The sequence below is a fragment of the Chenopodium album genome, chromosome 8 (genome assembly GCF_948465745.1).
Source record: "Chenopodium album chromosome 8, dcCheAlbu1.1, whole genome shotgun sequence".
NCBI classification, from domain to species: domain Eukaryota; kingdom Viridiplantae; phylum Streptophyta; class Magnoliopsida; order Caryophyllales; family Amaranthaceae; genus Chenopodium; species Chenopodium album.
In genome coordinates, this window is record NC_137841.1 from 11,315,866 (window position 1) to 11,331,570 (window position 15,705).

Genomic DNA, 15,705 nt, shown 5'->3' on the forward strand with positions numbered 1-15,705 from the left:
TGAGATGGTTTAGTGGGCTTTCATGCTTGGCACCACTAAATTGCCTTCGTTCAATCATTATTATCATTGTCGGCCTTATCTCAAAGTCATTGGTAGGAGTTGTTGGTGGAGCTATGCCTTTCTCAAATCTATAAGCGTCGGGAGTTCCCAACTCCTTCAAAGAAACTTTGGATTAGCTCCCATGCTTACTCGATCCTCCTTTTCTCTTTCTTGGTGAATTTCCTCTCTTGGAGAGCTTGGACTCAAAGAACGATTAGAAACCCTTATCCTTGTTATTGTTCTCTCAATTTCCGGATCAAATGGCACTAAAGTCCTTCCTCTTATCCTATGCATACAAAAAAAACTCAAATCAAATATCAATAGCACGGCTACAAATGTAGCCTAAAGAGAAAAATCTTTTTGTATTTTTGAAATTAAGTGAATAGACTCAACAACAATAGCAAACAACTACGCCATTCCCCGGCAGCGGCGCCATTTTGGTCGCGAGTGGAGACTAGGTCGTTGAAAACTAATCTTCCCTCGGTCAAACAAAATTTGTAATCTCTCAACACACCCTTATACCTAGCATAGGAGTAAGTCGAGGGTCGAACCACTAGGAATGGGAGATGAATGCTAATGCTAAAGCTAAGCTATCTCGAAGTAATGAAGAAAGGTGTACAAATTCCAAAACAATCAAACAATCAAGAAGAAATCAAATAATATCAAGAACTAGGGTTTAGGATTCACATATACTCATAATGGAAACAACTAGTTGGAATTGGAGATGACTAAGTCGAGTGTTGCGAGGGAAAATCAATTAAGCAATCAAGAGAGTATGGTAGGCTAATCTCCTAGAGGTCAAACTAGCGTCAACTATGAGAGACTCTAACTAGGAACCTTGCAAACCTACTCAATCGACAAAAGCAAGCCACAAATCTATTTTCCGTATCAATGTGAGCTTACAATGCATTCTAGTGTAACAATTAAAGTTAGCTACTCTTCAATTAATCACACACATGCACTTAATCAATCAACCAATTTAATCACAACATCAACTCCATCAATTTCCCCCAATTAGCATCAATCCATTACTCATATATGCTTCACCATTCCCCTAGCAAGAAAACTACTCACAATCCATAGAAATCAAGATCAAAACTAAGCTAAAAACAATTTCATCATCATCATATCAATAAAACTAATTCAATCACAAATTCAATTCAAACTTGAACAATCAACAAAACAATTGAAATCATAAGCTAAAAATTGCATTAAAGTAAAGAAATTCTTACAAACTTGCTTCACTTCAATGGAGAAAATGCTAGAATCATCAATCTTCAATCATCAATCATCAAACAAGAACTTCTCTCTCTACAATCTAGAGTTTCTCTCTCTACAAAAATGATCTAAAATTTCCTCTTCTAATTATAAAAATATCCACACTCCAAAAATAGAATGAAAATCTATATATAGTAAAACTAACAAAGAGAAATTAGTTAGATCGTCCCAAATAAACCTGTACAGGCGCGGCCAACTATAAGGAAGAGCACGACCGCGCAAATCTGGGTACAGAACAAAGACCCAAACAGGCGCGGCCGCACCTGGAAACAGGCAGCCTTCTTCACCATCATGTCAATGCTCCTCGTGTGTTCCAATCAATGCTCTTGATAAACACGAGACCTTGCAGTTTCCAAACTCCATGATTGTGGGTTCAACACGAGAAATCATGCCCCCATGGCTTGAATGCACGTCCTAAGGTTTTTAGGAACTTGCACTTCTCCATGCTTGAGCTTCAAATGGAGAACATTGGGCATCCTAATCAATGCCAAACTTGGGAAGTGGCCTCGGGAATCATTGGATAACGACCTTAACCTGAAAATTTAAGAAAAACAAGCAAATAAAAGAGAAAATAACAAAATAAACCAAGAAATGCATAAAAATAGAAATTCAACTAAGAGAATGCAAACTAAAGAAATAAAGAGTAAAATTAAGGAAAAGATAAGGAAAAGAGTTATAGAATAGCATGAAATTCACCCTAAAGAGAACCAAATGAGTGCCATAAATGACACTCATCACCAATCTACTTAGGTTAAATTAACGTAAGAGGGCACACACTCCTATACACTTTAATTTGTTCATAAATGAACAATATATTGCATTCAATAGACAATTATTACATTCACACGGAGGATATTACTCAACTTTTACTACACTTATTCCGTTATTAACTTAATTTCAGAGGCAAAACTCTGATAAACCGGACCTTTCATTGTTTTACAGGTGCAACGTATCAGGAGGGTTATATTTAGTATTGTAACTCTCGTCAGCATCCCGAAAAGGCAAAAACCCCCAAAACATTACATATGTAATCTAATACCTGAATGAATTAGCATGCTTAAATCCCGACTCGATATGAAACCAAACCCACTATAACCCGCGACAACCACTTAATTAGAATCCAATTACAACTCGACCATAATTTAACCAAATCAATTTGACCCATTATTTTTTCACCAATCTAAATTGTCCTACCAACAATATGAACTTGTTTCCATCGATCTAATATGACCCACTACCAAATTAACCCGATCCATTTAAGCATTGAACCAGTTATAACCCACACCGATATAAACTTGAAACTGCATCGACCTAAGTAAATCTGCTTTTAACTCGAATCGTATTAGTCTAACACCGGTACCGACTTGAACCGCTAACGACCGGAACCGCTAACGAACCGAATGAAAACCGCACAAAAATAAACTGAATCCGAAATGACCCATTAACAATTAGAATAAAAACTAACCCGACCTCTCAGCACAATGAATTTGTTCCATCCCGCCCGTTTCAAACCGAAACCATTTCAACCTAAGACAAAATCGTACAGTCATACCAAATTAATAATGCTAAGCGTGTCCTCGACAATGTGCTCGATATGGCACGGAGAATGTCCAGATTCCTTAAATTGTGTTGATAACCGTTAGATAATAGATTATCACCTTTAATTTGAATTTTTACTAATAACTTGATAAAACGCTAGTCGGACTCCTTAACGAAGCACTTCAACTTCTCCTACAAGCAACTCAAGCTACCGAGGCTAAATATACCTGCCTTAACCACGGAGGGCTCCACATCTACTTATAAGTTAGGAAAAATTAGAAAATAACACCACAAAAAAACCAAATTTTGATTATAACACCATAATAAACAAAACTTTTATTATAACAACACAAAAAAAAATCCCAAAAATTGATTTCACCACCACTTAACGGTTTTTTTGGATGAAATCCGTTAATGGGGCCTTAGAAGACACGTGTCAAGTAACTAGAGGTTTAAATAATTAATTAAAAAAAAGATAAAAAAAATCCAGCCAATAATCCAGCCAGCCCACCGCCCTGCACCAGCCCCAGCTGCAACTTCCGCTGGCATCCCCTGCACCCATATCGTCGAAAACCACCCCTTCAACCGCCGCTCCACCTTTTCTCTCCTTCCCCCTCCCCAAAATCCACCCCAAGCCCTTTAAACTACTGCAAAACCCATACCTAACCGCCGCGAAATCCACCACCATTTCTCAAAGTACCGCGAAATCCACACCCATTAACCCATTTCCTCAAAATCGGTAACCGAAATCGACCAATTGAGGGTTGTCAAGGTCGATTTCGGCCATTTTTAGGGTGAAAGGTAAGGAAAGATGGTTTTTTTGGGGATGATGTTGCGGTGGGTAGGTGGTGATTTGTGGTGGTTAGGCAGGGTTGGGGTGATTTTTGAGGAGGGGGAAGAGGGGAAGGGAGGGTTTCGCCAGTTTTTGTGGGGGAAGGGGATGGCGGCGGCTTAGGTTAGGCTGTCGGCGCGACTGGGGAGGGTGGTGTCGCCTGGTGGGGCTGGCTGAGTTTGGGTTTGGGTTTTTTCATTTTTTTAATTAATTATTTTAGAACCAATAGGCATTTGACACATGTCTATTATGGCCCCATTAATGGATACCATCCAAAAATCCGTTAAGAGGTGGTGAAATCAAATTTTTGAGTTTTTTTTTTTTTGTGGTGTTATAATAGTTTTTTTTTTTTTTTTTTTTTTTTTTTTTTTTTTTTTTTTTTTTGGTGTGGTGTTATAATCAAAATTTAGGTTTTTTTTTATGTTATTTTTTAATTTTTCCTAATAAGTTACTTCCGCCGTTTTCTTTTACTTGCAACACTTCCCTAAAAAGGAAGTGTCACAATACTTGCAACACACTATAAAAGGAAAGTTATTTTAGAGATAAATTATACTATTTTCCTTATTTAAAGCACATGACCTACTAAATTACACTTCTAATAACCACTCATCCTATTTTAAAATTTATTATATTATGTAAACCACACTTCTCTTAATTACCGCGCTAAAGGGTGTGTTGCATCTAAAAGAAAACGGAAGAAGTATAATATTTCATAATTTCTTCCCCCCACGTCACAATTGCAGCTGCCCACCTACGCACTCCCTCCTACTACCAAATATAATAATAATAATAAACAAAGTTGGCTTCTCATTTCTCAGAGCATCTCCCCTCTTTAAGCTTTATAAACTACACCTTTCTCTCTCCATTTTTCCCATTTTTCAATTCACTAGAGTTCTAAAATCTCGAGAAGCCAGTCAATACTTCACATTTTTCTGTTCTCTTCGCCTTTTGCCGTATTCAGAAACTCCTTTTTCTAGGGTTTTTCTCACTGTTGCCTCCATCTCCACTGTCAGCTGATTCAAAGAGTAACAACCAAGCTACAACAATGGCGGCTCATTCTTCTCTTCTTCGATCTGCTCCTTCCTTCTTTGATTTCTCCTCCTTTTCTCGTTCTTCCGATATTTCCAAGGTTTTTTTTTTTATTTTCTTTTATATATATTTTTTTAATAGAATTTAATTTTCTTACAATGTTAGTTTACGTTTCATTGATCGAGTTCTTGATTGATTCTTAATTTTTTTTTTGTTAATTTTTTGAATTTCAGGTGTTTTTCAATGGTTCGAATCAGAATGTTAGCTCATTGAAGATTCAATCTAATGTTTTCGGAACTGCTGTTAATGGCGGCTCTTCTTCTATCCGGTTCAGAATCTACTACCTTATTATTTTTTCTGTCATTTTTATATTTTATTTTTTGGTGAATTTAATTTATTTTCAGAGAAATAATTTGTCCAATTTATTAAATAACAGAGTGATATTTGTACGTACGTCAGTGTTTTATTTAAAGATTGCTTTCGATATATTATCGATGGACAAAATACCAAATTATAAAAATTTTCAATAGAAAATTTTGGATAAAGTCTGTGAAACTAATCAACAGCAAAGAAGCAGCAAAATATATCAGATTCCTCTGTTTACTTTTTATCATCTTATTGATCTTATATGAGACTAATTATTGAATATTTATGCGTGCCGCTTACATTATGGCTAATCAAACACACAAACTGTTAATCATGCTGATGTTCAAGATTTAGGGAAAATGTATCTGATTTGTTGAATGATAAATGATGATGGTAGGGTGTTAGGTAGGTGCATAATTTTGAGGTGTAATCTGCGCTTGTTATATATGAGTTTAGTCTTGAATTTTTCCATTCTTCATGCAGGAAATGTAGGTCTACGAGCATGCAGCAGATCAAAGCAACTGCTGTTGAAATCCTACCAGCAGTCAAAAGTGTGTGGTCTCTCTTTCCGTTTTTGTGTAACTGAACATATTATCCACTGTAGCTAATTATATCTACTATAGCTGATAATCCTGATATAATTTACTGGATTTGTTCACTATAGATTTGAAGAGTGGTGGCAAAACTAAGGTTGGAATCAATGGTATGTTTTCTATCATTTGTTTTTAGACTTGAATTGCAATTCTTAATGTTATGAAAAATTATTTACAAATTGTTGTTGAATTTAGACTTGTGTTTATCTGCTTGTATTGTGTAATCATTAAAGGGTTGAAGATTACAAAAAGAAAAAAAAAAAAATTGTAATGTGAAATAATGTGTAGAAAAGAATTTGAATAAGCTTGGTCTGTAGGACTTAGGTTATAAATATGTTTGATAAGCCAACAATTCTTTTCTTGTGAAGCCTAACATATGGAGATTCTTCTTCTGATACTTAGAGAGCATTATGTTGTAATGGTCTTTTGTATATTGTACAAAAGCAAAATCACAAAACTTAGCTAATATTTTTACCTTGATAAAAATTGCAAAAATGTTGTATGTTTATTCAGAGGGATTGATAGAAATTTTAGTGTCTAGATTAAAATTATTTTGAGAAAGGGATTTCAAATTGTCTAACCATGGATCTTTTATGGTCTGCTCTCTTCCTCATGTTCATGCACGGCTAAATTCAAAACTGATTTAAGTGCTGGATCTCTGGAGGATTGTTTGGATTGTGTATGGTTGACTTGATTGTTATTCTTTGAAGAATGGTTAGTTATTTTTTTCAGAATAAATATCCATTTGTTGTAAAATAGTATTATAGTGGACAAATCTTCCTTCTGCCCCCCGTTGTTCGTCCCATAGTTTTCCCATATTCTAAACGACTATGAGGGATTACCACTTTACACTCACATTCACTACAGTTGATCCTACAATTGTCTCTCATCAACTCCACATAACCAAAACTGAAACAGAAAAACAAAACCCTAACGGGGCAAAGCAAAATTCTGAGGGTGTATCCCTTATAGATTTACTTGATTTGATTTTTGTCCTAAATATTATCATGTTAGATTTCAATTGTTCCTATCATTGCTGTGGCTAGTTTTGAAACAGAACTGACTTTCGACGTAGAGAACGACTGTTGTGAAGGCAGCCGGTTGATGTGGAAAACAATATTCTTATGTATCATGAACCATTGAGCAAAGCTCAGTTCTGTATAGAGTTTTGTATATTTTATAATCGAAACTTATTTGCCCTTTGTCCTACAATTAAGAGTTTTTGAGCTGCATTATTCGGTGACAAGTTGATATGTGTGTTTGGTTGTCTATATATAATCTTATAAGTTGTTGAGCATTGTTGTTTTGAAAAAGAAGCTGGAAACATATTGTTGTAGAATCTTTTTACTGGTTAAACGATAAATGAGAAGATTAATTATTTTAATCTGTAATAATGTAGGCTTCGGTCGGATTGGAAGGCTTGTCCTACGGGTAGCAACTTCTAGGGATGATTTGGAAGTGGTGGCAGTGAATGACCCTTTCATTGATGCCAAATACATGGTAGGAAAGTGTTTTTTTTTTTTTTTCCAAGTAGATTTGCTTCATAATTCTTGCTTATCATCCTGAAAAGTATAATTAAATATCCCTATTATTCAGGCATATATGTTCAAGTATGACTCAACACATGGACTGTTCAAGGGAACCATTAAAGTTGTAGATGATTCAACTCTTGAAATCAATGGAAAGCAGGTCAAAGTTACAAGCAAAAGGTATCCGCCTGGTATACCCCCAATTTCATGTATTTATTTGGATGAGTCTGCATTTGTATGATCTTGAGAAAAAAGAATGTCTGCACCCCCCTCCCCTTCCCCGGGTTTTACCTCTTTCCCAGTATCCAATGTATTGCTGATGTACAGGAACCCTGAGGATATTCCATGGGGTGAATTTGGCGTTGAGTATGTTGTTGAATCTTCTGGTGTTTTCACAACATTGGAAAAAGCTGCTGCGCACAAGAAGGTCAGCTTTCTAATCTTGCTTGATCTCATGTCTGATACTGAACTGCAATGTGACTGATCTATTATGAACTGTTCTGCAGGGAGGTGCTTTAAAGGTGGTTATTTCAGCTCCGTCAGCGGATGCACCGATGTTCGTTATAGGTGTAAATGAAAAAACATACAAGCCAAACATGGATGTTGTCTCTAATGCAAGCTGCACCACCAATTGTCTAGCTCCTTTGGCAAAGGTGTAGTTTAATATCTATTTTTTATTTGCTTCTTTGCTGACAAATCTTGTTACCCTTTAAAAATATCTATATTATGCTTGACTTGTTTTGGTTATCCTTTCATAATGAAATCATGCTTGTAAATTACTCTTGATTAATAGACATCGAAGTTAATCAAATCCTCTTCTCAACTACTTTATTTGGAAAGTACATTATCTATATTTTTGGAAAACGTTTGACAAGGCTTAGTTTCACAACTCTCTTTCAATTAATTAAAAAGGCATTAAACACTTATGCTAACGTAAATGATGTGGCACCAGCAAATTTAAGCATTAGTATAAATGAATTACATACAATTTGATTATAAAAGTAGGTTGACAAGCATAACAAAGTTGACATGGACATTGAAATGGAAATCAATAAAGATAACTTGATAAGAACAGTACATAGAATCAGAACATACTACAAATGCTTAAAATCATAGTTTGAAGTTCACCTGCAGTTGTCTTAATTGAATTTCCACTAATAAGATTTTTCTCATAAATCTATTCTGATGTGATTTGTTTTTTTGTAATGTCTTAAAATCATCTAATCCAATGTCATTTGAAATTTATGACCAACCAGCAGTTGCTGCATAGGATAGTTATCTGAATAATTGTAGCATTGACCCAGCTGCTTTGTTGTGACTTGTTAGAACTAGATTTTCATTTTCTCTTCATGTTGTTTTGGTGCAGGTTGTACATGAAGAGTTTGGCATTGCTGAAGGTCTGATGACAACAGTCCATGCTACTACAGGTTCTCTTTCTAAGCTTCTTTTTATGCTCCCTCCTCCAAAGGAAAGCATGTCCTCATGCCTGCATCTTTAGAGCATAGAACCTGGTTATATCTTTGTCAGCTTTGATGACACTAATTTTTGAATTTCAGCAACTCAGAAAACTGTTGACGGGCCATCAATGAAGGACTGGCGAGGAGGCCGTGGAGCTAGTCAAAACATTATCCCTAGCTCTACTGGTGCTGCAAAGGTATAGAATCAGCAATTCAGATATTAAGTGTGTATATTATTTTGTCTACATATAAGTGCAATAACAACATCAAACTTAACCATATGTTCCAATGTGATGAGATTTTGTTGAATGCTTGTGCCAAAATTGCAATAGGTCTATTTAGTTATAACAAATATAATTTGTGAAGCTGCATAATTCCAATTAAAAATTATTTTTTGAAAATAGTTTTCTGCAACATTGTTTTATCTGGAAAATATTATCTGAAGTACTTGTATTATTACATGACTTTTAACAGATGGGAGTGCACTCATGTGCTAGCTTTCCATAAAATTAAATTTACTTGAGAATAAACATGGTAAAATAAGTATACTATGGTTATGGCAAATAAAAACTGTATATATTCATAGGTACACTGTTACAAGCATTAGTAGTTTTTCATCTTTATTTAAGCGATTCAAATGTACATAGGCTGTTGGAAAAGTCCTTCCTGAACTCAATGGAAAACTTACTGGAATGGCATTCCGTGTTCCAACACCGAATGTGTCTGTTGTGGATTTGACTTGCCGACTTCAAAAAGATGCTGGCTACGAAGAGGTTAAAGCTGCCATCAAGTATGTTATCTGATTATGTAATAGGATCTTTTGTTGCTCGCCCTGTTACTGACTATGTTTTTAATTTTGTGTATTCATCACCTGTTTTGTTTGTATCACAGGTTTGCTTCAGAGGGTCCATTGAAAGGTATTCTTGGATACACAGATGATGATGTTGTCTCAAATGATTTTACTGGTGATTCAAGGTAGGTCCAATTTTCTTAATACATTTTAGTGAAATGGTCAAATGTATCCGTTTATTCCTTTTCCTGAAATTTTTTTGAATAAAATCTTTCATATGTGCAAAACATACCAAATGTATTCTCATACTAAATAAGATATAATGTTCTGAGTAACCATCCTATTTTGTTATTTATCTGAACTTTGTGAAAGTGCAAATATTTGAATTCTTAACTCTGAACTTTGGTGCATATATAGATTTTCAAGTTGAGTATCACTTTGCCTAACTACAATACTTCCGCCATTGTTCCAGATCAAGCATATTTGATGCCAAGGCTGGGATTGCGCTGAGTTCCTCTTTTGTGAAACTGGTTTCTTGGTATGATAATGAATGGGGATACAGGTATAACTTTATGGTCTTTTATCCTCTCATCAAGTCACTTGTATCAATATCATGGCTCAATGTTTTCTCGAGTGATAACATGCTCTTGTTTGCTTGTAGTAATCGAGTTTTGGACCTAATTGAGCACATGGCATTGGTGGCTGCCATATAAATTCATGCAAAGCAAGGATTACAGCTCGCGATATTTTCAGTGAAAGGGACCTTGATTTTGATGTAGGTAGAGATTGATGCTATAGTTCACATAAATTTTGTTCTGTGTGAGATGCCAGATATTGATAATAAGGATTGGCGAGAGCTGCAGCTAGAGTCTGCTGGCACTAAATGTAGATCGCAATTACGAATTCATGTATTAGTTGTTTCATTTTTTATTTTGCCTGGTGCTCTCTTGTATTGAGTGCTTTAGGTATTTGGGCAACATATATTGGTGCCTTGGGAAAAATAACCAAAAGTTCAAAACTGTTTTGGTTAAATATTAAAATCAATTTACTAGCACTTTGGCTCTAAGGTGTTATGTTTTGGTCTATAAGCCCTACATGATGTATCTCATATTCGTCTAACCAATTTGTGTGGTAGCTATAAGGACAATAGTCACAATATATAGGGTATTTGCCTATTTGGTTTGCGGGAACAAGAGTTTGCAGGAATGCAAAAAATAGGCTGTAGACTATTTTTCGGATTAGCCGGTACTCTCTTCTAGTGTTTATCGACAACATGATCAGATAGGTCTTATCTATCTGATTAATTTTTAAATAATCCCAACTACGGAGTTAGTTTGCCTCTAATGGTCCCAATGACTAGTAACTCGTTGAAAGAGTGTTTTTTTTTTTTTTTTTTTTTTTTTTGTTTTTTTATTTTTTTTTTTTTTTTTTAAGATTTAATAGCTACATGTCAGCATGTGATAGGTTAAAAAATAAAAATAAAATAAAATGAAAACAAAAAATCCTCCCCTTAACCAAACAGTTTCCTCCTCCCTTTAACCGACGACAAACAATGTTGTCGCGATGACACTGTCGATGACCCCCAAACAAAAAATCATCGCCGATAACACCACCACCATCAAAACCGACGCTTTCCGAAGCTTCATCTCTTGTGTAACGTCGACCATGGTACAAACTCCTCGATCGCGCCTCCTCACTCGTCGGCCCGAACCCAATCACCAAAGGTTTGTGTGCGGGCGAACTTCAATTGGGTTGAAGAGAACTGCGATGGTTGTGCAGTGGTATAATTTGTTGTTGATTGTTGAGACTGGCGCTGAAGAGAATTGCGATGGCTATGCAGCGGTCTGGTGTGAGTGGTGCGTAAAGAAGAGTGCAGGGGCAGCAAAATTATTGGGTTGGTGGTCGAAATGGAGAGGGGCTGCTAAAGTTGGTGGGTGTATGGTGGCTGTCGTTGCGATTGTGGCGAGAAGGTAGGTGGTGAGGGGATTAAGGGGTTGATGTTGGTGACAATGTACAGGTGCGGGGGTCAGGGATGGTTGGTAGAGGCCAGGCAACCATTTTCAGTGGTTGAGGGTGGTTGGCCGACCGGTTAGGGGGTTAGGAGAGGGTGGCTAATTTTTTTTTTTTTTCTGTTTTTAAAAATTTTAATTTTTTTTATTATAATTTTAAAAATATTTTTTACCATTCACGTGTTAACACGTGTTATGGTCACCTATTATAACAGATGATTGACCCGCTGTTGACCGGTTGGGTTAATTGGAGGAAAACTGACCCCATAGTTGAGATTATTAAAAAATAAACCTTAGTTGGAATCATTAGAAGTAAACCGCTCATAATTGGGATTAGAGTTGTCAATTCAGGTATTTTAGACGGGTTCGGGTCGGGTCAAATCAGGTCTCGGGTCAAATCAGGATCAAGTTGTATCGGGTTAATCTAGCCTCGGATCAAGTTTAGGTTCCGATTGGGTCAATTTCGGTTCAAGTTATTCCAGGTCGTTCATCTTTTCGGGTGTAGGTCGGGTCCGATTCGAGTCAAATTCATAACGGGTTCAATTTCAGGTTTGGGTTGTATTGAGTCGGGTTTGGTCGGGACCGTCGGGTTAATAGATGGTACATTCGGGTTCGGGTTAAGGTTGGGTCAGATAATTATTTGTTCGGATAATCTTAAAGTTGGATCACTCTTGGTTTTGGTTCAAGTTCAATTCGAATAATTCAATGTGGCCAAGTTAATTTATTTAATTACGCTCTGCATAATTTGTTAAGCATTGTCAAGATTTTATTACACCTATATACGAAGTAATAAAGAATAAAAGGTAGTATATAAAATTTATTAAACCGTCCATGAATCACTTCAATAACAAGTTGTGTTAGGTTATAAACGTTTTCAGGTTATAATAGGGTCGGCTACTAGTTCGGGTTCGGATTGTTGTCGGGTTGGATTAAATCGGTTGACGGTTACTATTGGTTCGGGTGCGGGTTCAGATTCAGGTCATAAAATATTGAATCAAATCAGTTATCGGTTAACATCGGGTTGGTTTAGGTCGGGTTACGGGTCACTAGTTTCACCCCATTGTTCGGGTACATGTCAAGTTCAGATCAATATCGGTTCAGGTCGAGTTCTCGGGTCGGGTCAATTTTGACAGCTCTAATTGGGATTATTAAAGTGTATTTTTCCAAAGGAAAAGAGATTAAGGAGGGTAAAAAAATGAATAGCTAAATCACTACCTACTCACGTAAAAATACTCCAGTGGTCGAAAAATCAGTCCCACAAAAACCCCGTTAGAGTTGCAATTAACAGTACTCTTCATCCTCTAGGAGCAGTGCTCGACCTACCTGAGGTGCGAATTTTGTGGCTGATTTAAGTGAAAGAAGTTATTTAAAGTTTGATTTATGAAAGATGGTAGTTGAAGGACGGCAAAGGATGTTCAAGGTCCTCCAACATAGACGAGAAATTTTTGCCATGGAGGCGGATGCACAATGCTATGTGCATCCGTTTTCTTTTTAAAAAAGCGGAATGAATATTTAGTTGTTCAATAAAGAACATATGTTTATTTTATAAAGAACATCTAGCTGTTTTATAAAGAACATTACATATAGTTGTATTGTGATGAACATATAGTTATTTTGTACAAAAAAAAATATAGCTATTTTGTAAAAAAAAAAAAAAAATCAAACTTTATGTTCTTTATATATATTTAAAGAAAATCCGTAATTTTAATAAACATGAAAATTAGAGGTGGTCAACTTCAGCCCGGCCCGATCCGGCCCAAAAATAAGGCGGGTTTGGTCATGCCTAAAAATGCATTTTTAAGTTAAAAATCCAAACCCGACCCAAAAAAAGCCCGCTATATTTTCCGGGTTTGGGCACGAGATATTATGTTAAGGCCCGACCAGGTCCAACCCGAATTTTTGATCACCTATAATGATAATTTAATTTAATGAACATTATTTTTATTCAACCGCCATAATCTAAAGAAAAATTTCAAAGAATATTTCAAAATAAACAATTGTCACAAATAAAAATACATTATACTGACAATCAAAGAACATGAAAATAAAGCACATTAACATTCTATAACATGCTCTTTAGGATTTAATTGTATGTTCTTTACATTTTTATATTACAATTCTATACAATGTTCTTTTCACTTTAACTAAACGTTGTTTACATTTCTATACAATGTTCTTTCCGCTTTTTTTAAAAAGAGATGCACCATGCGAATCGTGCATCCGCCTGCAGGAACCACGCATTGCGAGTTCTTTACCAGAGACCAGACTTATGACTTCAGCCATGAAAAACGGTGAGTTATGTGCTGTGAATTTCAAAGTTCGAAAGATTTTAAGTTGATGACGTTAATTGTTTGCCGGGGCTAGTTATTATTGACTTGTATAATACTATTTGTAAATTGGATACTACTCCCTTCGTTTTTCAATACTTGCTCATTTTCTTCATGCGTAGAGTTTTAGGAGAAATTGGAGAAAGTGATAAAATATGGAAATAGTGGGGTAAGTGGAAGAAGAAAAAATTGTAAAAAGCAAAACTCATAGAGAGAATATGAAAGTAATAAAATATGATTTAGGTTGGGTCCACTAGGTGACATAAATGAATTAAATGTTGTAAAATCATTCCAAATAATGAAATGGAGCAAGTATTTAAAAATGGTCGAAAAAAAAGTGGAGCAAGTATTTAAAAACGGAGGGAGTATTATCCAATAAATTATTTTCGGTGAATTTTAAGTATTTGTCAATGCTCAGCTATTATTGGCTTGTATACTGTACTATTATTTTTTAAGTGTCATACTTTCCATTTCCGGCCATGTTTTTTTTAACTGTTACACTTCCTTTTTTTGGCAAAAAGCTACATTAAAATATTATATCTCTCCTTTGATGGTCCCCACCCAAACCCACTACTACTTTTTTATTATATCTTTTCTCTCACATTCATTACTTTTTAATAAACTATTAACCCCATTATCTTTCTTTTACAATTTTGTAATACTCCAAATACCCCACTTACCTCTTATTTTATTAGAAAAATTGCTCCCAACTATCTGAACTTTGCCTCGTCCGCCCAAATTAATCCCTACTTTCGATTATTATCTATCACTCCGAAATTTAAGGGGTATTAATTTTTATTGCACCCAACAGTTCATCTAACCTGATGTAGCAGGTTACCTAGATATGTGTCAGCGTATAATTGGCTAACAAAAATTAAAAAAAAAACCCACAAACCACCCATGCCCAGCCCAGAAAACACCACACCCCATCCCCACCCCCAACCCGCGGGAAAATTGGCCGCATCCCCGAAAACCCCTCCCCCGCTGCCGGAAAATGCCGCCCAGCCACCCTTTCCCTTCCCATCCCCCACCCCCGATAACCCTCCCCCACCCACGAAAACCCTTCCCCAGCAGCCCAACCACCTGCGAACCCCTCCCCACCCTCGAAAACCCCTCCCCAGTAGCCCATCCACCTGCGAAAATCCCTCCCCACCCTCGAAAACCCCTCCCCAGCAACCCAAACACCTTCCTTTTCAAATTTCTCCCCTTTCCCTCGTCAAAATCGGCCACATTCAGCCACAAAATCGGCTACAAACGGCCGAAATCGGCAAGTTTAAGGTATTCAACCCCAACATCGGCCATTTTCGGCCATCGATGGTGGTGGTGTGGTGTTCGTCGGTGGTGTGCGTCGGTGGTGTTCTTGTGGTGGTGGATGCGGGGTAGCTGCTGGATTGGTTTTAAGATTTTTTTTACATTTTTCTTTTTTTTTTTTCTTTTTTTTTTATTTTCTCTATTTTTCTCAACCAGTTACATATTAACACGTGTGCAAAAAAAAATAATTCACAAATGTTTACCTGATTAACCGGTTGCAAGTCATTTGGGTGCAATAAAAATTAATACCCCCTAAAGTTGGGAGTGATAGATAATAATCGAAAGTACACATTAATTTGGGCGGACGAAGAAAAGTTCATATTAATAGGAGCAATTTTTCCTATTTTATTTAAGTCAAATAAATTGTCTAGAACTATGTGCCGGTCAAAGTGTAACTTACAAAAACACAAAGGGAGTAATGTTATTATAAAGTTGAATATTATTATTGCGGATTTGTATTTTAATATTAAAAATCTGAGAGTGGTGGTGGTAGAGACGGTGCAGTAATTCCATCAACACCTTGACGAAGATGATGAAAGTGTATTTTGAGAATTTTTTTGGTGGAAAAAGGACAGACAATTTTTTAACAACATAGTAAATTATGAT

The 15,705-nt window shown here is 36.1% G+C and overlaps 1 protein-coding gene across 1 annotated transcript; it reads left to right on the plus strand.

Moving 5' to 3' along the window:
* The first annotated feature begins 4,491 nt into the window (after positions 1–4,491).
* LOC145641713 (glyceraldehyde-3-phosphate dehydrogenase GAPCP1, chloroplastic-like) lies at positions 4,492–10,506 on the plus strand. The gene is made up of 14 exons (XM_081692634.1): positions 4,492–4,817; positions 4,951–5,045; positions 5,567–5,634; positions 5,748–5,786; positions 7,076–7,176; positions 7,273–7,385; positions 7,533–7,632; positions 7,712–7,858; positions 8,572–8,632; positions 8,762–8,859; positions 9,310–9,452; positions 9,554–9,637; positions 9,925–10,014; positions 10,114–10,506. The coding sequence occupies exons 1-14, from the start codon at positions 4,734–4,736 to the stop codon at positions 10,163–10,165; spliced, it is 1,275 nt and encodes a 424-aa protein (XP_081548760.1). The 5' UTR covers positions 4,492–4,733; the 3' UTR covers positions 10,166–10,506.
* The last annotated feature ends 5,199 nt before the right edge of the window (positions 10,507–15,705 follow it).

Excerpts from the sequence above, each read along its gene's own strand:
- LOC145641713 (XM_081692634.1), top strand. The coding sequence starts at position 4,734 with ATGGCGGCTCATTCTTCTCTTCTTCGATCTGCTCCTTCCTTCTTTGAT. Across the intron at positions 4,818-4,950 it reads GTTCTTCCGATATTTCCAAG|GTGTTTTTCAATGGTTCGAA; the intron begins GTTTTTTTTTTT and ends TTTGAATTTCAG. Across the intron at positions 7,177-7,272 it reads TCATTGATGCCAAATACATG|GCATATATGTTCAAGTATGA; the intron begins GTAGGAAAGTGT and ends CCTATTATTCAG.